The 25,012-nt window shown below is 40.3% G+C and overlaps 1 protein-coding gene and 1 long non-coding RNA gene across 12 annotated transcripts in view; one reads left to right on the top strand and one right to left on the bottom strand.

Moving 5' to 3' along the window:
- Positions 1-25,012, bottom strand: part of pbx3b (pre-B-cell leukemia homeobox 3b) — a 183,853-nt gene that overhangs the window by 7,760 nt on the left and 151,081 nt on the right. For 4 of the 9 annotated variants that reach the window (XM_061906850.1, XM_061906852.1, XM_061906851.1 and 1 more), the window contains 4 exons: positions 19,795-19,960; positions 13,875-13,952; positions 10,938-11,050; positions 8,730-8,819 (listed from right to left, as the gene is read on the bottom strand). In XM_061906850.1, the coding sequence (XP_061762834.1) occupies positions 8,730-8,819; positions 10,938-11,050; positions 13,875-13,952; positions 19,795-19,960 (447 nt within the window). The remainder of the gene's footprint in view (positions 1-8,729; positions 8,820-10,937; positions 11,051-13,874; positions 13,953-19,794; positions 19,961-25,012) is intronic. The other 5 variants (XM_061906854.1, XM_061906855.1, XM_061906856.1 and 2 more) reach the window with 2 other exon arrangements.
- Positions 1,151-20,269, top strand: LOC133556696 (uncharacterized). Of its 3 annotated transcripts, XR_009807572.1 has the most exons (6): positions 1,151-1,308; positions 11,451-11,548; positions 12,952-13,096; positions 13,183-13,276; positions 13,917-14,005; positions 18,184-20,269. It is a non-coding gene; the product is annotated as an uncharacterized LOC133556696 (long non-coding RNA). The 3 variants fall into 3 exon arrangements; XR_009807570.1 differs by lacking the exon at positions 11,451-11,548; XR_009807571.1 differs by lacking the exon at positions 11,451-11,548 and having other exon boundaries at positions 13,917-14,064.

Below are 25,012 nucleotides of genomic sequence, written 5' to 3'. Positions count from 1 at the left end.
CGGGAGACATAGTCTTCCCAACGTGTCCTGGGTCTTCCCCGTAGCCTCCTACCGGTTGGACGTGCCCTGCGTTCGGGTGGCATCCTGACCAGATGCCCGAACCACCTCATCTGGCTCCTCTCGATGTGAAGGAGCAGCGGCTTTACTTTGAGTCCCTCCCGGATGGCAGAGCTTCTCACCCTATCTCTAAGGGAGAGCCCCGCCACACGGCGGAGGAAACTCATTTCGGCCGCTTGTACCCGTGATCTTATCCTTTCGGTCATGACCCAAAGCTCATGACCATAGGTGAGGATGGGAACGTAGATCGACCGGTAAATTGAGAGCTTTACCTTCCGGCTCAGCTCCTTCTTCACCACGACGAATCGGTACAACGTCCGCATTACTGAAGACGCCGCACCGATCCGCCTGTCGATCTCACGATCCACTCTTCGCTCACTCGTGAACAAGACTCCTAGGTACTTGAACTCCTCCACTTGGGGCAGGGTCTCCTCCCCAACCCGGAGATGGCATTTCAACCTTTTCCGGGCGAGAACCATGGACTCGGACTTGGAGGTGCTGATTCTCATTCTGGTCGCTTCACACTCGGCTGCGAACCGATCCAGCGAAAGCTGAAGATCCCGGTCAGATGAAGCCATCAGGACCACATCATCTGCAAAAAGCAGAGACCTAATCCTGCGGTCATCAAACCGGAACCCCTCAACGCCTTCACTGCGCCTAGAAATTCTGTGCATAATAAGCAACTAATTAATGGTGAAAATGTTCCCCATACTAAAGTTTTACTAAAATCATATATAAATATATGTTTTGAATATGAAATGCTTGCTTTTTTTTTTCACACTGTTAAAATAATAGGTGTTTTTATGGTTTATTTATATATTATATATTATCATTGCACTTGATTCACTGTTTACCTCAGCATCCGTCCATTCTGAACACAAAGTCATTCCCCCCGAAATGCTTCCTCACACGCCGAAAAAAAACGGGTTGACATGTTTTTTTGTTCCGGCCTTTGAGCCCTGGAATCAGCAAAGAGACAAATTTGTCTAGTGTCCCGACCAATGGGAGCGATGCCTCAAATCAGTGTCTAAGCAGATTTCTGCAACGTCCGGCAGCTTGTCGCTACATATTCTCCTGCCAGTCAGGAGGAGGGAGGGCTCGGTCGGGCTGAGGTGGGGAGAGCTGAGTGGAAGTGACAAGGCAGGGGCTTCGCCAAGAGAGCCAGTCTTAGCCAGCCTGACTTTGCCTCGCCCTAGGCGTGACCTAGCCTTTACTGGATCCCGGTCTACGTCACCACCAACAATACTAAAGGTTAGTCTATGCTAATTCGTCTATAAAACACTTTAAGAATTGCTGTTATAAACTAGACACGACGCCTTACTGAAGAATAATATTTCTGTGTGTCTCCATGCCCCCCATCCCCCCCCCCCCCCCCCCCCCCCCCCCCAGAGAAGGTGAGGTTGACTCAGTAGTGCCAGTTGCTATTTTAGTCAGGATTGTGCAAAGCTCCACTGAGCCACTAGGCACAGGTCTACAGTGCACGTGGAAGTGAGAAACCTTGTGAGAAAGTGAAAAACACTTGATCTAGCTCGAGGCTGACATGTCTGAAAAGCTTATAGTAATAAGGCTTCAGCAGAGACGGAATGACACCGAAAGCTGCCGGTGCGGGGCGACATCATTTTCTTGCGTATATAAACTACTTTTCTATTGCTGAATACTTTGGGTTTACACTAATTCAGTGATTCTCAAACTGTGGTACGTGTACCACTAGTAGCATGTGGGCTACATCTAGTGGCAATTCAAATTAGTCTCAGGGGTTTGGTGGCAGCGGGGGTGTATATTGTAGCCCGGAAGAGTTAGGGCTGCATAGGACTCTGGGTATTTGTTCTGTTGTGTTTATGTTGTGTTACGGTGCGGATGTTCTCCCGAAATGTGTTCGTCATTCTTGTTTGGTGTGGGTTCACAGTCTGGCGCATATTTGTAACAGTGTTAAAGTTGTTTATACGGCCAACCCTCACTGTGACCTGTGTGGCTGTTAATCAACTATGTCTTGCAGTCACTTACGTGTGTGTCCAAAAGCCAGAAACAACATGTGACTGGGCTGGCACGCTGCTCGTACAAATTGTAGAGGGCGATAAAGACAGTGCCAATACGGCACCCCCTGAATATTGTTGATTGGTTGAATAAAATCATCAGAAATTCATGAGAATGGTTGCCCTGAAATTCAGGAGCCTGTGGTAAATATAATACTGTCAAGCACCATTCATACAAAACTCGCGGGCAACACTAAGATAAAATTTTCATATCAAGGTGCGGGCCGCGTGTCTGAGACCACTGTGTTAAAGGTTGTAAGTGTTGTACGAGCATACACATCGTATAAATTTGATTTTCCTTTAAGGTTATGGTTAACCTCTTTTGTTGAGAAGAATTGTTGTACATTCTTGGTTAGAAGGTTATAGTTTGCTTTATACATCATTTTAGCTGTTTGCAAATGCACCAAATCATTGAATTTCAATAATTGTGATTTAAAAAATTAAAAGGGTTTGTATGTTCTTTATATCCAACATTAAGTACTATTATAATTGATCTTTTTTGTAAAACCGATAGCAAGTGAAGCACACATTTGTAGTTGTTTCCCCATATTTCTACACAATAACTCAGATAGAGTGACACTAGTGAGCAGGGGCGGTATAGCTCGGTTGGTAGAGCGGCCGTGTCAGCAACTTGAGGGTTGCAGGTTCGAATCCCGCTTCCGCCATCCTAGTCACTGCCGTTGTGTCCTTGGGCAAGACACTTTACCCACCTGCTCCCAGTGCCACCCACACTGGTTTAAAAATGTAACTTAGATATTGGGTTTCACTATGTAAAGCGCTTTGAGTCGCTAGAGAAAAGCGCTATATAAATATAATTCACTTCACACTTCACAGTAAAGAATATGAAGAGATTTTTGGTCTAGAACAGGGTCGGCAACCCGCGGCTCTTGGATCACTATTTTGTGGCTCAGCTGCATATTTGTCGACACCCCTATTTTTCTGGGAGGTTTTCTGGATTTCAATGCCTCTCCCAGAAATCTCCCCAGGATAACATTCTCAGATTTTCACCCGGATAACAATATTGAGGGTGTACTGTGATGGCAATGGCTGCTGACTCAACGTGTAAGCGACTGCAAGGCATACTTGTTCAACGGCCATACAGGTTACACTGAGGGTTGTGATATAAACAACTTTAACACTCTTACTAATATGCGCCACACTGTGAACCCACACCAAACAAAAATGACAAACACATTTTGGGAGAACATCCGCACTTTAACACAACATAAACAGAACAGAAGAAAAACCCAGAATCCCACGCATCCCGAACTCTTCCGGGCTACATTATACACCCCCACCCCCACTTTTCTTTATTCATTATTGACGTGTTTCTTGCTACTTTATGTTGTATGTTTTTTTTACATGAGATTTATAATTCATTTTATCATCTATTATTACACCCAATAATGTGGTTTCTTTAACCCTTTCAATATATAACCTGTCTATCTGTATTTTGGTGTAATTAGTGACTAATTCACTTAATTTCTGCAAACTATTCATTCCTTTTGATTTAAATAACATGAAGAATGAGTATTTGCACGCAGACAGCAGGCATAACCATACAAGGTGAGCAAGTACAAAATGCTAAAATGACACTGCCTTTATCAATTATATTAATCTTTTACTCTGGAGGGTGCAGAATATGTGAGGCTTTACTTTAAGGCAGAGTATTAAACTACAGCAAAAGGCAGACGTTCCTGTCTTCGCATGGCTGCGAGCAATAACATGTAAATATTTCATCATAAAGAATATGGAAGTGAGAACATTTTTGAAAACAGCCAAAACTGAAACCATGCGCTGGACTTCTATGATTGAACAAAGTACATTCTGTATTTGAATGGATGTGTAATACAATTTTAACCTGCGCCCTCGGCCTAGCAAATAATCGTATATGCAGGAATATTTTTATTCATTGAAGAACAGGGGCGTCATATCTGTTTTTTTGTTTTTTTTATTGAGGGCCACATCACAATTATGGCTGCCCGCAGAGGGCCGTCTGTAACATTGAATATACCGAATTTCCTTGAATTGCCGCCGGGGCGCTAATTAATTTAAAAACTCTTCTCACTCCTGCGCTTACCAAAGGCATGCAGTAAAAGTAAGCATGCGCTAATTATTTTAAAACCTCTTCGTACTCGGGCACTTACCAAAGGTATGCAGTAAAAATTTGAGTGTGATGTAAGCTTGGACCTTAAATCCTACTGAATAGCTCTTGATCTTCTTCTCTTTAAGCGATCTCGAATTACCGGTATTGAAATCAGCCTCCTCCATTTTGAAAATGATGACAGGGGAAGTGTCACTCGTGACGTCACGAGTTTGACCAGGCGGTAATACTAAGCATGCGCTAATTATTTTGGGAAGCGAGTTTGACCCGGCAGTAATTCAAGGCAGGCGCATACTATATGCCCTGCGGAAATTCAAGGAAATACGGTATACACGAATGTGAACATGTAATAGCCCCCGTTATATAATTTGCAGAGGCCACTCTAAATTGTGTTTATTGAAAGTAACAGATTGATAGATAACTTGCTTTGAAATTGTAAGTCAAGGTGGGGGGTGGGGGGAGGGGGGCTGTAGCCTATCTCAGCTGCATTTGGGCGGAAGTCGGGGTACATATATTATAATATATTATATTGTTGTATAATATATACAATATATAACAAATCCCAATGATCATGTCAAATATTACAGTATATGTCACAGCTGCAGCTGTTACGGAGGGGTCACAGCTTATTGCGCGGTTCGTTCTCCCGGGATGCAAATGGACGACTCCGGACAAGACTTGCAGGTAGGAACATAATTTAATCTTGAACAAATCAAAGCACCACCAAGAACAGAAACCAAGTCGAAAGAAAATACGTGCCAATCGCATTCGACGCTAAACAATTAGCATAGGCTAGGAGACATAAAGCAAACAAAGAAGCCAGGACGGGTGACCGGCAAAGGGAAGTTTAAAAAATAATGCATCTGATGAGCAACAGGTGAGTGTCCCGAACACAAGAGGAAGGTGAAAATAATAAGTAGCTGTGGTAACAAACTCAGAGGTGCACAAACAGGAACTAAAGGAGTCCAAAACTCACAAAAAACACAAAACGTGATCTGGACCGCGGATCATGACAGCAGCAAAACAACAAAATAATATTAAATTAGAAAAAAATCTACTTGCATGATCATATAATATTATTGTTCAGAACATATGCAATAGAATGCAGTACATTTTTGTCAAAATTAAAATTGGAAATACATTCGCGCAGAAAGTGCTTCATTAAATTCCAGCCTTTTTTAGACCACATAAATGATGTGGGTAACACATAGAATTTACGAAGCTGAAATTTACGAGGCGGGCCACACAAAATAATGAAACCATGTTAAATAATTTAGCAGAACACATAACATTTTTTCTGGCAAAATTAAAAGAACAAATACATTTAGCCAGAAAGCGCTTTATATTTTTATGTCCGTTCTACCGGGATGCAAATGGACGACTCCGGACAAGACTTGCAGGTAGGAACATAATTTAATCTTCAACAAAACAAAGCACCACCAAGAACAGAAACCAAGTCGAAAGAAAATACGTGCCAATCGTACTCGACGCTAAACAATTAGCATGGGCTAGGAGACATAAAGCAAACAAAGAAGCCAGGACGATTGACCGGCAAAGGGTAGTTTAAAAAATAATGCCTCTAAAGAGCAACAGGTAAGTGTCCTGAACACAAGAGGCAGGTGAAAATAATAAGTAGCTGTGGTAACAAACTCAGAGGTGCACAAACAGGAACTATAGGAGTCCAAAACTAACAAAAAACACAAAACATGATCTGGACCGCGGATCATGACAGCAGCAAAACAACAAAATACTATTAAATTAGAAAAAAATCTACTTGCATGATCATATAATATTATTGTTCAGAACATATGCAATAGAATGCAGTACATTTTTGTCAAAATTAAAATTGGAAATACATTCGCGCAGAAAGTGCTTCATTAAATTCCAGCCTTTTTTAGACCACATAAATGATGTGGGTAACACATAGAATTTACGAAGCTGGAATTTACAAGGCGGGCCACACAAAATAATGAAACCATGTTAAATAATTTAGCAGAACACATAACATTTTTTCTGGCAAAATTAAAAGAACAAATACATTTAGCCAGAAAGCGCTTTATATTTTTATGTCCGTTCTACCGGGATGCAAATGGACGACTCCGGACAAGACTTGCAGGTAGGAACATAATTTAATCTTCAACAAAACAAAGCACCACCAAGAACAGAAACCAAGTCGAAAGAAAATACGTGCCAATCGCATTCGACGCTAAACAATTAGCATAAGCTAGGAGACATAAAGCAAACAAAGAAGCCAGGACGAGTGACCGGCAAAGGAAAGTTTAAAAAATGCCTCTGATGAGCAACAGGTGAGTGTTCCGAACACAAGAGGCAGGTGAAAATAATAAGTAGCTATGGTAACAAACTCAGAGGTGCACAAACAGGAACTAAAGGAGTCCAAAACTAACAAAAACCACAAAACATGATCCGGATCGCGGATCATGACAGCAGCAAAAAAAAAAAATATATATATATTAAATTACAAAATAAATCTTTTTGCATGATCATATAATATTACCGTTGGGGCGGTATAGCTCGGTTGGTAGAGTGGCCGTGCCAGCAACTTGACGGTTGCAGGTTCAATTCCCGCTTCCGCCATCCTAGTCACTGCCGTTGTGTCCTTGGGCAAGACACTTTACCCACGTGCTCCCAGTGCCCCCCACACTGGTTTGAATGTAACTTAGATATTGGGTTTCACTATGTAAAGCGCTTTGAGTCACTAGAGAAAAGCGCTATATAAATATGTGAATTGTGAATTATATTTTATATAGCGCTTTTTCTCTAGTGACTCAAAGCGCTTTACATAGTGAAACCCAATATCTAATTTTTACATTTAAACCAGTGTGGGTGGCACTGGGAGCAGGTGGGTAAAGTGTCTTGCCCAAGGACACAACGGCAGTGACTAGGATGGCTGAAGCGGGTATCGAACCTGCAACCCTCGAGTTGCTGGCACAAATATAATTCACTTCACTTCACTACCGTTTAGAACATATGCAATAGAATGCAGTAAATTTTGGTCCAAATTAAAATTGGAAATACATTCACGCAGAAAGTGCTTCATTAAATTCCGGATTTTTTTATGCCACATAAATGATGTGGCGGGAAACATAGAATTTTCGAAGATGGAATTTACGAGGCGGGCCACACAAAATAATGAAACCATGTTAAATAATTCAGCAGAACACATAACATTTTTTTCTGGCAAAATTAAAAGAACAAATACATTTAGCCAGAAAGCGCTTTATATTTTTATGTCCGTTCTACCGGGATGCAAATGGACGACTCCGGACAAGACTTGCAGGTAGGATCATAATTTAATCTTCAACAAAACAAAGCACCACCAAGAACAGAAACCAAGTCGAAAGAAAATACGTGCCAATCGCACTCGACGCTAAACAATTAGCATAAGCTAGGAGACATAAAGCAAACAAAGAAGCCAGGACGGGTGACCGGCAAAGGGAAGTTTAAAAAAATGCCTCTGATGAGCAACAGGTGAGTGTTCCGAACACAAGAGGCAGGTGAAAATAATAAGTAGCTATGGTAACAAACTCAGAGGTGCACAAACAGGAACTAAAGGAGTCCAAAACTAACAAAAACCACAAAACATGATCCGGATCGCGGATCATGACAGCAGCAAAAAAAATATATATATATATTAAATTAGAAATAAATCTTTTTGCATGATCATATAATATTACCGTTGGGGTGGTATAGCTCGGTTGGTAGAGTGGCCGTGCCAGCAACTTGAGGGTTGCAGGTTCAATTCCCGCTTCCTAGTCACTGCCGTTGTGTCCTTGGGCAAGACACTTTACCCACGTGCTTCCAGTGCCACCCACACTGGTTTAAATGTAACATAGATATTGGGTTTCACTATGTAAAGCGCTTTGAGTCACTAGAGAAAAGCGCTATATAAATATGTGAATTGTGAATTATATTTTATATAGCGCTTTTTCTCTAGTGACTCAAAGCGCTTTACATAGTGAAACCCAATATCTAATTTTTACATTTAAACCAGTGTGGGTGGCACTGGGAGCAGGTGGGTAAAGTGTCTTGCCCAAGGACACAACGGCAGTGACTAGGATGGCTGAAGCGGGTATCGAACCTGCAACCCTCAAGTTGCTGGCACAAATATAATTCACTTTACTTCACTACCGTTTAGAACATATGCAATAGAATGCAGTAAATTTTGGTCCAAATTAAAATTGGAAATACATTCACGCAGAAAGTGCTTCATTAAATTCCGGATTTTTTTAGGCCACATAAATGACGTGGCGGGAAACATAGAATTTTCGAAGATGGAATTTACCAGGCGGGCCACACAAAATAATGAAACCATGTTAAATAATTTAGCAGAACACATGACATTTTTTCTGGCAAAATTAAAAGAACAAATACATTTAGCCAGAAAGTGCTTTTATTATTTTCAGCCTTTTGCAGACAAATTTAATGACGTGGTGGGCCAAATAAACCACATGTGGCGGGCCATGTCAAATGAAGTGGCGGGCCACTTTATATTAAGTCTCGGAGGCGGTACTCACATTTAAGCTGTGTGGACTGTACATGGTGTGTCGGCCAAGAGCATCACTGTATCCTGCCGTCTGACTGATAACATGGCGCAGGGTATCCACCTGAAGGGGACAGACAAGGTAGACAGGCTATTCAGCTTGGTGTGTGGCAGCAGGCCAACACTAACTGAACACATGCTCATGGACAGCCACTAACTACTGCGGCGCGACAACACAACTCCATAGACAGAAAATGTGCTAATCCTATTTGCTAATTGGTTGGCATCTAATGTTATGAGCATGCTACACAATCATTATTTTTGCAACAATGCATAGGTAAATATGTGTTTGATAATAAAAAAGAACAACACACAAACAGTGGTTGTTTATACTTTTAAAGGCCTACTGAAATGAGATTTTCTTATTTAAACGGGGATAGCAGGTCCATTCTATGTGTCGTACTTGATCATTTCGCGATATTGCCATATTTTTGCTGAAAGGATTTAGTAGAGAACATCGATGATAAAGTTTGCAACTTTTGGTCGCCAACAGAAAAGCCCTGCCTTTACAGGAAGTCGCAGACGATGACGTCACGCCAAATTTCTTTCCCCCTACAAAAACCTTCCCCCCGGAAGAAACTGCTTGAAGGACCCCAATGAGGGTGGAGGGACCTTAAAGCAGCCCACACAGCTGCCTGTTTTAAATGCATTATAATTGGCTGATTGTCATTGGTGAAAAATAACAGTGAGGAAAAAATATTAGCATTCCAGCATGCTAACCTTTCAAGCTATTTTTGCTTCGCTAATTATGAAGCTGTAACCCTTAAGAGTCATATAAATTGGTATTATCACGCCCTCATTGGGGTCCTTCATGCATTAGAGGGGCTGTCACACCAAATGTATTCCGGGGGGAAGGTTTTTGTATGGGGGGAAGAAATTTGGCGTGACAGCTCCTCATATCCTCACATTGTTTTTAATGGGAGCCTCCAACTAAAAGAGCTATTCGGACCGAGAAAATGACAATTTCCCCATTAATTTGAGCGAGGATGAAAGATTCGTGTTTGAGGACGGACAAAAAAAAAAAAAAAGAACGCGATTGCATTGGGACGGATTCAGATGTTTTTAGACACATTTACTAGGATCATTCTGGGAAATCCTTATCTTTCTATTGTGTTGCTAGTGTTTTAGTGAGTTTAATAGTACCTGATAGTCAGAGCGGTGTGTCCACGGGTGCCTTGATGCAGGTGTCTGATGGAAGTCGACGGCAGCTGTACGGACGGCACAAGCGCAGCTGATATCCGGTAAGTAGCGACTTATTACCACAATTTTCTCACCGAAAACTGCTGGTTGACATTTGGTCGGGATCCTTGTTCGCTTGACCGCTCTGATCCATAGTAAAGTTTCACCTCCGGGAATTTTAAACAACAAATCACCGTGTGTTTGTGTGGCTAAAAGCTAAAGCTTCCATATTCCATCTTTCTACTTTGACTTCTCCAATATTAATTGAACAAATTGCAAAAGATTCAGCAACACAGATGTCCAAATTACTGTGTAATTATGCACTTAAAGCAGACGACTTTTAGCTGTGTGTGTGCGCAGCGCTCATATTTCCTAACAGTCCGTGACGTCACGCGTACACGTCATCATTCCGCGACGTTTTCAACAGGAAATTTAAAATTGCAATTTAGTAAATTATAAAGGCCGTATTGGCTTGTGTTGCGATGTTAATTTTTCATCATCGATATATAAACTATCAAACTGTGTGGTAGGTAGTAGTGGGTTTCAGTAGGCCTTTAATTATCCATTTTAAAAATAGATTGTTGTAAGTGCACAGTTTTTGTTTTTTTTGCATTACATGTACATAATGGAAGACAGCAAGAACAAACAATACAACACTATGACAAAAGGAGAAAATAGAGGATATAGGACAATAACAAAGGGGAAACACGGTACCAAAAACCCAATACCAACCCAAGAGGTCAAGTCAAAGCCAAATGCATTTACCTAATCTTAGTAGAATATGTGAATATATTAATTGCTGTGTGCAATACTCATGTTTTGCCTGACAGAAGAGCAAAACACAGCAAAACAGTCCGAAGACACTCTGAGCGTGCTTTTATTTTATCTTTGCTTTTGCTTGGATGTGCTTCAGACGGGCACTGTGGATGGCTCAGTACACAGGCAAGACAAGGACAGCTCTCTGCACCCGCAGTGAGGAACTGTCCCTGATTGTTGATCCTACCTGTGACTGTACATTGGCTCCGACTTGTGCCCCTTGGTAAGAATCCCCATTCAGACTCTGCATGCTCAAGAACATGTCCCCAGAGTTTGGGAGGTTAAAAGAACCTGAAGAACCTAGAGAGGGAAGATGTAAGTAGCTGAATAACATGAGCTGGCTTACAAGGAAGGCAGACAGACAACTCACATCAACACACACACAAAAAACACCCGCACGCACACACTTGTACCATATTTTGCGAACTATAAGGCGCACTTAAATTCCTTCAATTAAAAAAAAAAATCGACATTGCGCCTTTTAACCCGGTGCGCCTAATGTACGTGTCAATTCTGGTTGTGCTCACAGATATCGAAGAAATTTGACGCCTGTTCAATAAATGACGTTAGCAAGCACCCGTGAGCAACCAACACCAGAACGTTGATGTCTTATTGAGAATATAGAACATTATGTTGTGATCAGATGGTTGGATCATCACCGTATTGTTGCTTTGTTCCTCTTTCATGTCACATTCTGTAGTTCAGGGGTAGGGAACCTATGGCTCTAGAGCCAGATGTGGCTCTTTTGATGACTGCACCCGGCTCTTGGATAAATCTTAGCTGACATCGCTTAACACGGTAAGTAATAAATAATTCCGCTGGTAATCACAGTGTCAAAAATAACGTTCAAAATCTAAAACATTCTCATGCATTTTAATCCATCCATCCGGTTTCTACCGCACCTATTCAAGAAGTTGCATTAATGTTAAGAAGTATTTTATTTATTGTTGGTTGGTTTCAGAATAACAATGTTATTAAAAATAATAGGAGACTTATTATACTCTAAAAATGTTGGTCTTACTTAAAAATGTGCGCATTTAGTTGTATTCAGTCTTAAAAAAAAAAAATATATATATATATATTATATGGCTCTGACAGAAATACTTTTGAAAATATTTGGCTTGTATGGCTCTCTCAGCTAAAAAGGTTCCCGACCCCTGCTGTAGTTTGACCTCTTTATTTCCTGTTTTGCTCTGTCACCATGGTTGCATATTGTTTCCACCTGCTACTCTCGGTTCCCGCACACCTGTTCCCACTGATCGCTGCCTTATATAAGCCTGCCCGATTTCGTTCTTCCGTCTTGGATCCTAGTTTGCCTTCACGCAACAGTTGATGACTTGTTTTCCATACTATTACTCGCTAGCTCTCACGCTATTATTTTATTCCTAGCTTTCATGCTAGTTGTTTTGTTTTCCCTTTTTGTGCCTTCGTGCCAAGTGTTTGTGTTTCCGTTTGTTTTCCTAGCTTTCCATGCTAGCGCTTTTTGTTTACCTTTCTGCTTAGCTCCAGTCTTTTTGTTCCTAGCCCTTTTGTTAATTTAATAAATCCTTTGATGCTTACCCTAAGCTGTGTTCTTGCCAGACGCATCCCTGGAGGAACAGATCTGGCATTGTTATGCCACGCAAGTCTCACACATTACACACGGCGCCCAAAAATATGTCAAAAGATTTTAGGATAACTTTGGTAAGCTACAAAGCCGCACCGCTTGAATGAACGTCTGGCGGTAGTCAGACGTACTGTGCTTCAACATACGTCATTATGGAACCTATTATGAGACATTATCTGGCATTTTCTTTTGCAATATTATGCAAAACTTTTCCTACCTATTCGTACCTGCTGATGTTTATTTGGGATCTGCATAAATCCCGAAAATGTGTGGGCGTCCGCCATTGTAGTCAATAAGCTCCCTTTTTTCTCTATACTCTTGTGGACCATTTATTGCTTTTGTCATTTCTAATAGAAAGTAGCGTAACGTTCCGTAGTTCATAGTTAGCAATAGTTCTAAATTATTATGTCAGTAGACTCGCTATGGAAGCGCTAAAAATTACCTGTACGGGGAAAAGATGCTGTCGAATTGGAATTGGAGACACGGAAATACGACCGGCCACAATCGAGAAAGATGCCGGAAAGATGATCGGTAAAACGTAATCTGTGTATTATTTATTTTATTTATTTATTTTTTGTTGTTGTTTTTTATACAGTCCTAAGGATATCCACCCATCTATCCATTTTCTACCGCTTATTCCCTTAAGGGTGGCGGGGGGCACTGGAGCCTATCTCAGCTACAGTCGGGCGTAAGGTGGGGTACACCCTGGACAAGTCGCCACCTCATCACAGGACCTAAGGGTAATATTTGAATATGTGTTTTTAATGTTGTGCAGCACTTTGGAATCCATCCATCCATCCATTTTCCACCGCTTACTCCCTTTAAGGGTGGCGGGGGGCACTGGAGGCTATTTCAGCTACAGTCGGGCGTAAGGTGGGGTACACCCTGGACAAGTCGCCACCTCATCACAGGACCTAAGGGTAATATTTGAATATTTGTTTTCAATATTGTTGTGCAGCACTTTGGAATCTATTCTGTTATTTAAATGTGCTATAAAAATAAAGTGGATTGGATTGGATTAGATATTTTGACCAAATAATAACCAAATAATAGACCCCAAGGAAGTTTTTTAAATGTAGAACAAAAAAAAATCATAATATGGCCCCTCTGTATGAAAATTTATCTGAATAGAACTGGCTTATAATTCGGTGCGCCTTATGGTCCGAAAAAATACGGCATATCTGAATAAATGGAACGCTACTCAGACACATACAAATATAGTGAGGGGGGGAAAAAAAACGCCCATACAGCAAGCAACTACCAGAGCGAGGGAGGAATGCACAAGGAGCAAATCAACAAACACATGAGGACGAGATGCAGGAGGACTAAAAAAAAAATAAGGATTTGATATTTTTTCACCGACAAAATGGGCACAGATGAAGTGAGGATCACAAAACACAAGGGTCCAGTCCTACATGTGGTACAGTCTACATGGTCTAATCCCAATCTAACACTGGCAGGAAGGTATCACATGATAAAATGACAAGAACAATAAGAAGCTTATGAAAAGACCAGTACCAGTAAACATGTTGGTTAAAAGACTGTTTTTGCTCTCTGCAGAATCCAGCTGAAATTCTTCATCTTTCATCTGGAATCCTGGGTGCAAGAAAAAGGGGACCACTTCATGAGCTTACCACATCCTGATGAAGGTCAACCCAGTCCAAATTCAGCACATTCAGGCTACAACAGGCTTTTTTAAAAATAAAATGTATGTACAAACCTCGTTTCCATATACATTGAGAAACTGTGTCAGATGTAAATATAAACGGAGTATAATGATTTGCAAATCCTTTTCATCCCATATTCAATTGAATGCACTACAAAGACAAGATATTTGATGTTCTAACTCAGAAGTGACATGCAAAATCGATTTTCAAATATTGTAGCATCCCGGAAGAGTTAGTGCTGCAAGGGTTTTCTGGGTATTTGTTCTGTTGTGTTTATGTTGGGTTACGGTGCGGATGTTCTCCCTAAATGTGGTTGTCATTCTGGTTTTGGGGTGGGTTCACAATGTGGCGCATATTTGTAACAGTGTTAAAGTTGTTTATACGGCCACCCTCTGAGTGACCTGTATGGCGGTTGACCAAGTATGCTTGCATTCACTTGTTTCCATGTAAACTCCGCATATAGTATGTGACTGTGACAATGTTTGTATGGAGAGAAAGCGGACGGGACGATAGTTTGTAGAGGACCTTGAATGCAGTACCTTTAAGGCACGTCCCCAATGATGTTGTTTGGGTGGAAATCGAGAGAAATTCAGGAGAATGGTTGCCCCAGGTGATTTTCGGCAAGGGCACTGAAATTCGGGAGTCTCCCGGGAAAATCGGGAGGGTTGGTAAGTATGAGTATTTGCGGTGAATGCTGTGTTATAATACCGGCGGGCCAGCTCTAATGTTAATTTGATATTGCCTCAAGGGCCAAATTAAATTACACGGTGGGCCAAATTTGGGCCGCGGGCCAGAGTTTGACACCTATGTTCTAACTCATAAACTTTATTTTTAATTTTTTTTGCAAGTAATAATTAACTTAGAATTTAATGGCTGCAACACGTGCCAAAGTAGTTGGGAAAGGGCATGTTCACCACTGTGTTACATCACCTTTTCAATAAACGTCGCTTCACTTACAGATGTAGCGACAAACTGTATTTAGTGACAGTGGTTATCTGAAGTGTTCCTGAGCTCATGTGGTGATATCCTTTAGAGCAGGGGTCACCAACCTTTTTGAAACCAAGAGCTACTTCTTGGGTACTGATTAATGCGAAGGGCTACCAGTTTGATACACACTTAAATAAATTGCCAGAAATAGCCAATTTGTTCAATTCACCTTTAATAAATAAATCTATATATATAAAAGAATGGGTATTTCTGTCTGTCACTTCGTCGTACATTTTTTTTTCCTTTTACGGAAGGTATTTTGTAGACAATAAATGATGAAAAAAACACTTAATTGAACGGTTTAAAAGAGGAGAAAACACACAAAAAAAAAACAAAAAAAAATCAAACATAGTTTATCTTCAATTTGGACTATTTAAAATTCAAAATTCAACCGAAAAAAATTAAAGACAAAAACTAACTAATTTGAATCTTTTTGAAAAAAATAAAAAAATAATTTATGGAACATCATAAGTAATTTTTCCTGATTAAGATTAATTTTAGAATTTTGATTACATGTTTTAAATAGGTTAAAATCCACTTTGAAATAAGATTTAAATTTGATTCTACAGATTTTTTAGATTTGCCAGAATATTTTTATTTTTTATTTTAATCATAATACGTTTGAAGAAATATTTCACAAATATTCTTCGTCGAAAAAACAGAAGCTAAAATGAAGAATTAAATGAAAATGTATTGATTATTACTTATAATTAAAAAAAAATACTTAAACATTGATTTAAATTGTCAGAAAAGAAGAGGAAAGAAGAGGAAATGTATATGTGTTTAAAAATCCTAAAAAACTTTTTAATTGTATTTTTTATCTAAAATTGTCTTTCTGAAAGTTATAAGAAGCAAAGTAAAAAAATAAATACATTTATTTAAACAAGTGAAGACCAAGTCTTTAAAATATTTTCTTGGATTTCCAAATTCTATTTGAGTTTTGTCTCTCTTAGAATTAAAAATGTCGAGCAAAGCGAGACCAGCTTGCTAGTAAATAAATACAATTTAAAAAATAGAGGCAGCACACTTGTAAGTGCTGCTATTTGAGTTATTTTTAGAACAGGCCAGCGGGCGACTCGTCTGGTCCTTACGGTTTACCTGGTGCCTGCGGGCACCGCGTTGGTGACCCCTGCTTTAGAGATTGATGTCGGTTTTTGATACAGTGCCGTCTGAGGGATCGAAGGTCTCGGTCATTCAATGTTGGTTTCCGGCCATGCCGCTTACGTGGAGTGATTTCTCCTGATTCTCTGAACATTTTGATGATATTATGGACCGTAGATGTTGAAATCCCTACATTTCTTGCAATTGCACTTTGAGAAACATTGTTTCTAAACTGTTTGACTATTTGCTCACGCAGTTGTGGACAAAGTGTTTCCCGGATCACACCCTTAGTCTGTTTTTTGAGTCCTTTTTGGTTTTTTGATTGTTTGGACTCTTCCGGTGCTGAGTTTTTGTACACTTCCTGTTTTTTTTACAATGGTTTCTGATTTGTCCCACCTGCTATTGTTTGTACGCACACCTGTTAGTTATTGTCTACTTGAGTATTTAAACCTGCCTGCTACCTTAGTTCTCTGTCTGGATGGTTTGTTTGCGGTAAGCAACTGTCAGGTTGGCGTTCTTTATCTGTTCGTACTTTGCTAAGTCACGTCTTAGCTTCCATGCGCTCGGCACGCTATTTAGATCTGCTTGCTAAGTTCCGCCTTAGCTTTCGTGCATTCGGCACGCTATTTTGAACTTTGTTGACTATGTGCTAAGTTCCACCTTATCTTCCGTGCATTCGGCACGCAACTTTTAGACTGCTTTGTATCCGTGCTAAGTTTAGCATTAGCTTCCGGTGCGTAGGCATGCTGTTTTTTTTCCTTTTTTGTCAGTGTTATTTTACTTATTTGTATTAAACAATCCTGCCTTGTCCTGGTCCTGCTACATCTTGGGGTGACACCTTCGCGCATCCAAATAAATAAATAAATAAATGGGTTGTACTTGTATAGCGCTTTTCTACCTTCAAGGTACTCAAAGCGCTTTGACACTATTTCCACATTCACACACTGATGGAGGGAGCTGCCATGCAAGGCGCTAACCAGCACCCATCAGGATCAAGGGTGAAGTGTCTTGCTCAGGACACAACGGTCGTGACGAGGTTAGTACCAGGTGGGGATTGAACCAGGGACCCTCGGGTTGCGCACGGCCACTCTGTCACTGTGCCACGCCGTCCCAAACACATGCGTCCCAAACTCACATCCAAAATGTGTTCCAAACGCGACGCAAAGGGGTGTACCTCGCCTCATCCTTTCTTGTGAAAGACTGAGCATTTTTTGGGAAGCTGTTTTTATACCCGATCATGGCACCCACCTGTTCCCAATTAGTCTGCACACCTGTTGGATGTTCCAAATAAGTGTTTGATGAGCATTCCTTAACTTTATCAGTATTTATGTGCGTCCCAAAGTCACCAGCCTTGGCGTCACTACAGACAGCGATTAGACAAACAAGTCAATGGCGTTTTAAAATCGTGTTTTTATCACCTTCGTCTTTTAGTAAAGGTTAAACCGTTTTTATCTTTTAACCTTTTTGAACAAGTCGTGCATGCTTTTATTTTAAGTCGCCTGGACTACTGCAATGCACTTTATGCTGGCATTAGCCAAAACGCTCTCTACCGGTTGCAGTTAGTCCAGAACGCGGCAGCACGACTTTTAACAGGGGCCAGGAAATGCCAGCATATAACCCCAATTCTTCAGAGTTTGCACTGGCTCCCTGTTCATTTTAGAATTGATTTTAAAACATTGCTGTTTGTTTTGAAATCTTTACATGGACTGGCACCTCAGTATATCTCGGACCTCATCCAAATTTACACTCCTGCACGCGCTCTGAGGTCCGAGAGCCATTTCCAGCTCGTGGTGCCCAAGACCAGACTTAAAACCAGGGGAGACAGGGCCTTCTCAGTGGTCGGCCCTAAGCTCTGGAACACTCTACCCCTCCATGTTCAAACTGCTTCCACAGTGGAGTGTTTTAAGTCTCGTCTTAAGACCCACTTTTATTCTTTGGCTTTTAACACTACGTGAGTTGTGTGGTCCTCTGTCCTCTGTTGTCCTCTGTGTTTTTTATACACTTTGATTTCTATTTTACTGTTTTAATTGATTTTACCCTTTGTAATAGTTTTTAATCATATTTGTTTTTAGATGCAGATGATGTGGTCCTGATGGCTTCATCTGATCGGGATCTTCAGCTCTCACTGGATCGGTTTGCAGCCGAGTGTGAAGCGACCGGAATGACAATCAGCACCTCAAAGTCCGAGTCCATGGCTCTCGCCCGGAAAAGGGTGGAATGCCATCTCCGGGTTGGGGAGGAGACCCTGCCCCAAGTGGAGGAGTTCAAGTACCTAGGAGTCTTGTTCACGAGTGAGGGAAGAGTGGATCGTGAGATCGACAGGCGGATCGGTGCGGCGTCTTCAGTAATGCGGACGTTGTACCGATCTGTTGTGGTGAAGAAGGAGCTGAGCCGGAAGGCAAAGCTCTCAATTTACCGGTCGATCTACGTTCCCATCCTCACCTATGGTCATGAGCTTTGGGTCATGACCGAAAGGATAAGATCACGGGTACAAGCGGCCGAAATGAGTTTCCTCCGCCGTAAGGCGGGGCTCTCCCTTAGAGATAGGGTGAGAAGCTCTGTCATCCGGGAGGAACTCAAAGTAAAGCCGCTGCTCCTCCACATCGAGAGGAGCCAGATGAGGTGGTTCGGGCATCTGGTCAGGATGCCAACCGAACGCCTCCCTAGGGAGGTGTTTAGGGCACGTCCAACCGGTAGGAGGCCACGGAGAAGACCCAGGACACGTTGGGAAGACTATGTCTCCCGGCTGGCCTGAGAATGCCTCGGGATCCCCCGGGAAGAGCTGGACGACGTGGCTGGGGAAAGGGAAGTCTGGGTTTCCCTGCTTAGGCTGTTGCCCCCGAGACCCGATCTCGGATAAGCGGAAGAAGATGGATGGATGTTTTTATATTTATTTATTTTTTGTTTTTATTCAGTCATTGGTGGAGCATAATGTTTTTTTTAATATTGTTTTTAACATGGCTGGAAACTACTGGAAACGTTATTGTTGTTTAAATGTGCTATATAAATAAAGTGTGTTGGATTTGCTGCCACCTTTCCCAACTTCTTTATCATGTGTTGCCGGCATCAAATTCTAAAGTTAATGATTATTTGCAAAAAAAAAATGTTTATCAGTTTGAACATCAAATATGTTGTCTTTGTAGCATATTAACCCGAATATGGGTTGAAAATGATTTGCAAATCATCGTATTCCATCTAACGCAATTTCCCAACTCATATGGAAACGGGGTTAGTATATAACAATGTGACATGACTCTAAAAATGCAAATAATACTGCTATAAGCGTAGTCAGAATGCTCCCAGCTATTATGTTTACGCAGCCGTTCCATGTGACTAGATACCATTACATTTAAAATGACAGCAGGTTGACGGAAAAGTCAAGGGAAAACAAATCCCGTGGCGATATTCTTATTTATTTTTTGTTCTCCTCCCAAAAAAAAAAATATATGTGTTCTCAGTTCACAAGTCAGGAACGCTTCCTTTATGCATGAGTTTTCTCGGCACCGAGTGTCTTATAGACAGGAGACTAGTGATCCCCAAGCTGGGAGCCGGGCTTGTCACTCTCGGCTGTGTGAACGGTGCACGAGAGAGTGAGATAGGCAGCAGGTTAAGGCCTGAGGTGCAGGGCAGGTTTTTTTTTCTTGTTTTGCATCTGGTTTTATTTATTATGCAGGAGTTCCTACCGGAGTTAGGTGTAGTAGGGGAGTTGGCCTGGCTGTTCTGCACGGCGGCGGCTGCGGCGTGCGCCGCGTTTACAGCCGTCTTGGCCGCGTAGAGGTTGGCCTCCTCCTGAAACTTGCCGATGTTTTTCTTGTAGCGGATGCGTTTGTTGCCGAACCAGTTGGATACCTGCGTGGGAGAGCACAGAGGGGAGGAGCAGAGGAGTCAGACGTCGAGTTCACTGAGCAGTGAGACTGTTTCAAGATGTCATGTTTGGGTCCATCAAGTACCCAATTCCCAGCCCCTGCAGCAATGTCCACTGGGTACACAAGCTAATTAAGAGATAATAAGGAGCCACTTGTGTCTTCCCATGGATGGGAGCCTGACACGCTCTCAGCTGCGTCTCCTGACAGAACCCAAACACGAGGGGCCCCTGCTGCTTTGACACGTCGTCACGCTAGTGTGTGCGGCTGGTTGTTAAGGCGACTCACCTCCCTCAGTGGATCGGGTGACAAAATATACACCGGATGAAAATGCGGATGATCGCAAATGCAATTTATTATGTGCAATCAAATATTTGAAAATCAATCAATCAATCAATGGCTATTTATATAGCCCTAAATCAGTGGTCCTCAACCTTTTTTTTTTTTTTTTTTTTTCTTTGTCATGAAAAAGGGACGTTTTTGTCATGAAAAAGGGAGGTTTTTGTGGTTGGTATATTGTGTTTTTTATGTTGATTTAATAAAAAAAAAAATATATATATATATATTTTTTTTTAATAAAAATTAATACAAAATTCTTCTGGGGCCCGGTACCAATCGGGCCACGGCCCGGTGGTTGGGGACCACTGCCCTAAATCACTAGTGTCTTAAAGGGCTGCACAAACCACAACACAAACCGCATCCTCGGTAGAACCAGCGTCATCACCTTTTTTTTTTTTTTTTTTTTTAATTTTTATTTTATTTTTTTCATTGTCATGAAAAAGGGACGTTTTTGTCATGAAAAAGGGAGATTTTTGTTGTTGGTGCACTAATTGTAAGTGTGTATTGTGTTTTTTATGTTGATTTAATAAAAAAAAAAAAAACATTTTTTTTTTTTAATAAAAATTAATAAAAAATTCTTCTGCGGCCCGGTACCAATCGGGCCACGGCCTGATGGTTGGGGACCACTGCCCTAAATCACTAGTGTCTCAAAGGGCTGCACAAACCACAACACAAACCACATCCTCGGTAGAACCAGCGTCATCACCTTTTTTTTTTTTTTTTTCTTTGTCATGAAAAAGGGAGGTTTTTTTTTGGTTGGTGCACTAATTGTAAGTGTATATTGTGTTTTTTATGTTGATATAATAATTTTTCATTTTTAATTTTTTTTTGAATAAAAGTTAATAAAAAATTATTCTGCGGCCCGGTACCAATCGGGCCACGGCCCGGTGGTTGGGGACCACTGCCCTAAATCACTAGTGTCTCAAAGTGCTGCACAAACCACAACATAAACCACAACTTCGGTAGAACCAGCGTCATCTGCAGTGCACTTTTGTTGTTGATATTTTTTTTTCGTTAAGAGTCAAATATTTTGGAAAAAAAAAAAAATAACAGAAATGTCCACTCTAGAGGACACTGTTTATTAATACAGACGGGAACCCAAATGTTGTCAACATGCACTAATTACTTGATAATATCGTATTTTCTTTAATGTCACCACATACAATATTCCAGTGGTTCGCAACCTATTTTCAGTGATGTTCCCCCTGTGAACATTTTTTAAATTCAAGTACATAATCAGAGCAAAGCATTTTTGGTTGAAAAAAGGGATAAAGAAGTAAAATACAGCACTATGTCATCAGTTTCTGATTTATTAAAATGTATAACAGTGCAAAATATTGCTCATTTGTAGTGGTCTTGCTTGAACTATTTGGAAAAAAAATATATAAAAATAACTAAAAACTGGTTGAAAAATAAACAAGTGATTCAATTATAAATACAGATTCCTTCACATAGAAGTAATCATCAACTTAAAGTGCCCTCTTTGGGGATTGTAATAGAGATCCATCTGGATTCATGAAGTTAATTCCAAACATTTCTTCACAAAAAAAGAAATCTTTAACATCAATATTCATGAAACATGTCCACAACAAATCTGTTAACACTGAATATTGCATTGTTGCATTTCTTTTCACAGTTTATGAACATACTTTCATATTTTGTTGAAGAATTATTTATTAAATATTTTTATAAAGGATTTTTGAATTGTTGCTATTTTTAGAATATTAAAATAAAATCTCATGTACCCCTTGGCATACCTTCAAGTACCCCCAGGGGTACGTGTACCCCCATTTGAGAACCACTGCAATATTCAAATCAAGGCTAAATACACTGATTTAATTGTGCATATGACAACTGAAAGTATTTTATCTACAATCTTGGGTTTTAATTGAATTAAATAATAATAAATAAATGGTTTGTACTTGTATAGCGCTTGTCTACCTTCAAGGTACTCAATGCGCTTTGACACTACTTCCACATTCACACACACATTCACACACCGATGGAGGGAGCTGCCATGCAAGGCGCCCATCAGGAGCAAGTGTGAAGTGTCTAGCTCAGGACAAAACGGACGTGACGAGGTTGGTACTAGGTGGGAATTGAACCAGGGACCATCGGGTTGCGCATGGCCACTCTCCCACTGCACCACGCCGTCCCATTTAAATCATTATTGTATTTTTATTGATGATTTTATTTGCTTGTAATTTTATGCATCTGTAAAGCACTTAGAATTCAACTTTACTTAATTTCTTATTGTTTTTTTGTTCCCCCATTTAGGAAGCAAAGCTTTTGTGTTGCAATATTGAAATACTTTGAAAATATAGTCTTTGTTTGACTGTCTAGATATGTATTCGATAAACAGTGGACAAATTTAGGGTGAATAGAAAAGTATGCACTTTTTGCATTTCCGCATTTACTTAATTTTTGTATGATACAAATAGTTTGTCTGCGATGAGGTGGCGACTTGTCCAGGGTGTATCCCGCCTTCCGCCCGACTGTAGCTGACATAGGCGCCAGTGCCCCCCGCGACCCCAAAAGGGAATAAGCGGTAGGAAATGGATGGATGGACAACTAGTTTGTTGTGCACGCACTAAAACATACTGGGTTATTTTTGATAACCCAATTTATGAGTTGCTAGTGTTGGGTTAAATTTTGGACCTATTTTTAGGGAATAGCAATCCATTTTTTGGGGTTATCAGGGTATTATTTTAACTCCATGTCTGATTTTAAAGATTATGAACTATTTTAGGGTTGTTTTGCAACGAGGAACACATTTTTGAGTAAAAGGCTTGATTTATTAAAAAGTTACATTTTTCTCGAAGGGAATTTATTATGGATTATTCTCATTAACATTATCTACAACCACCCAACATTGAGTTAACATAACTCATGTTTTGGGTTAAATAATCCAACACAATAGTTTGGTGGGGAATAAACCAACATAGCAATATGTTTTTTGCGCTATAAAGGTATTATTTTAACTTAATTTCTGGGTTTTCAAAATTATGAACTATTTTTGGGTTGTTTTTCATCGAGTATGGTATTTTGGGGTAAAAGGCTTGTTTTATTAAAAAGTTACTTTTTCTTGAAGGGAATTTCATTATGGATTATTCTCATTGCGCACCCTGGTTAGTTTTATTTTCCATGACAAACATTTCACCTGGCTCATTTGTTTGGACTCACACACCTGTCAATAATCACAGCACTATTTAAGCTTGTAGTTGCCAGGCAGTCAGCCTGGCGACATCACCCTCTACGCACCCGTGATTCCCGATTGCTCACTTCTTGCCATAGTTTCTTGCTTTTCACGTCACTCTAAGTGATTTTGTTTTTGTTGTCCATAGTTCTGCCATTGTGCGAGTTTTGGTTTTCATAGCCAAGCTCTGAGCGCCTTTTGTTTACACCCTTTATTTACAACCACCCAACATTGAGTTAACATAACTCAAGTTTTGGGTTAAATAATCCAACACAATAGTTTGGTTTAGAATAACCAAACCAAACATAGCAGTATTTTTTTTGCGCTATAAGGGTATTATTTTAACTTAATTTCTGGGTTTTCAAAATTATGAACCATTTTTGGGTTGTTTTTCATCGAGTATGGTATTTTGGGGTAAAAGGCTTGTTTTATTAAAACATAATCTTTCTCTTGAGGGGAATTTTATCATGGATTATTCTCATTAACGTTATTTACAACCACTCAACATTGAGTTAACATAACTCAAGTTTTGGGTTAAATAATCCAACACAATAGTTTGGTGGGGAATAACCAAACATAGCCATATTTTTTTGTGTTATAAAGAGATTATTTTAACTTAATTTCTAGGTTTTAAAAATTATGAACCATTTTTGGGTTGTTTTTCCTCGAGTATGGTATTTTGGGGTAAAAGGCTTGTTTTATTAAAAAGTTACATTTTTCTTGAAGGGAATTTTATTATGGATTATTCTCATTAACATTATTTACAACCACCCAACATTGAGTTAACATAACTCAAGTTTTGGGTTACACAATTCACCCCAATAGTTTGGTGGGGAATAACCCAGCAATAGTAATCATTTTTTGGGGGTGAAAGGGTATTATTTTAACTCAATTCCTCAACTTTTTGGTTAAATAATTCAACGCAAAAGTTGGGTTGAAAAAAAATAACCCAAAATGTTGAGTTAAAATACCTCAAAAAAAGGGGTTCGTCCTTTTCTGAACCAGCAGTTGGGTTAGAATTGGGTTATTTTTTTAACCCAGCATTTTTTTAGTATGCAGACATAAAGTCAACAGGAAAAGATACATGTTCAGGTGAAAAATGGCCAACTGAAGATTTAGAGCAGTTTGTAATGCTAATTTCATTGAAATGAATGTCTAACATTAGTCAGACACTAAAAAGTTGTATGCATCTTCTGTGTGAATGCTGGTGCTGCGATAAGAGCGGAATAATGATGAGATGATGCCTGCTTTTAATGGTTCTATAAATTAGAGTGTCTCATTGCTGGGCTGCTGCCCCCCCTCAAACACCTCGTGCCCCCCCCCCAACCCGAACCCCATCCTCTCTATCTCTCTGGCCTTGCAGCCCACTGCTGGACCAGCCAAAGAGCAGCTGCCCCTAATGACGCTTTATTTAATTTCCACCCATGCGCTTAAATTTTAATATCCCCAGCAGCCAGCCAATGTTGTGGCATAAAAAGCAACTGGATTTGCAGGACAACAGAT

The sequence above is a fragment of the Nerophis ophidion genome, linkage group LG07 (genome assembly GCF_033978795.1).
Source record: "Nerophis ophidion isolate RoL-2023_Sa linkage group LG07, RoL_Noph_v1.0, whole genome shotgun sequence".
Taxonomy (NCBI): Eukaryota; Metazoa; Chordata; class Actinopteri; order Syngnathiformes; family Syngnathidae; genus Nerophis; species Nerophis ophidion.
This window is presented reverse-complemented; position numbering and strand designations above follow the sequence as displayed.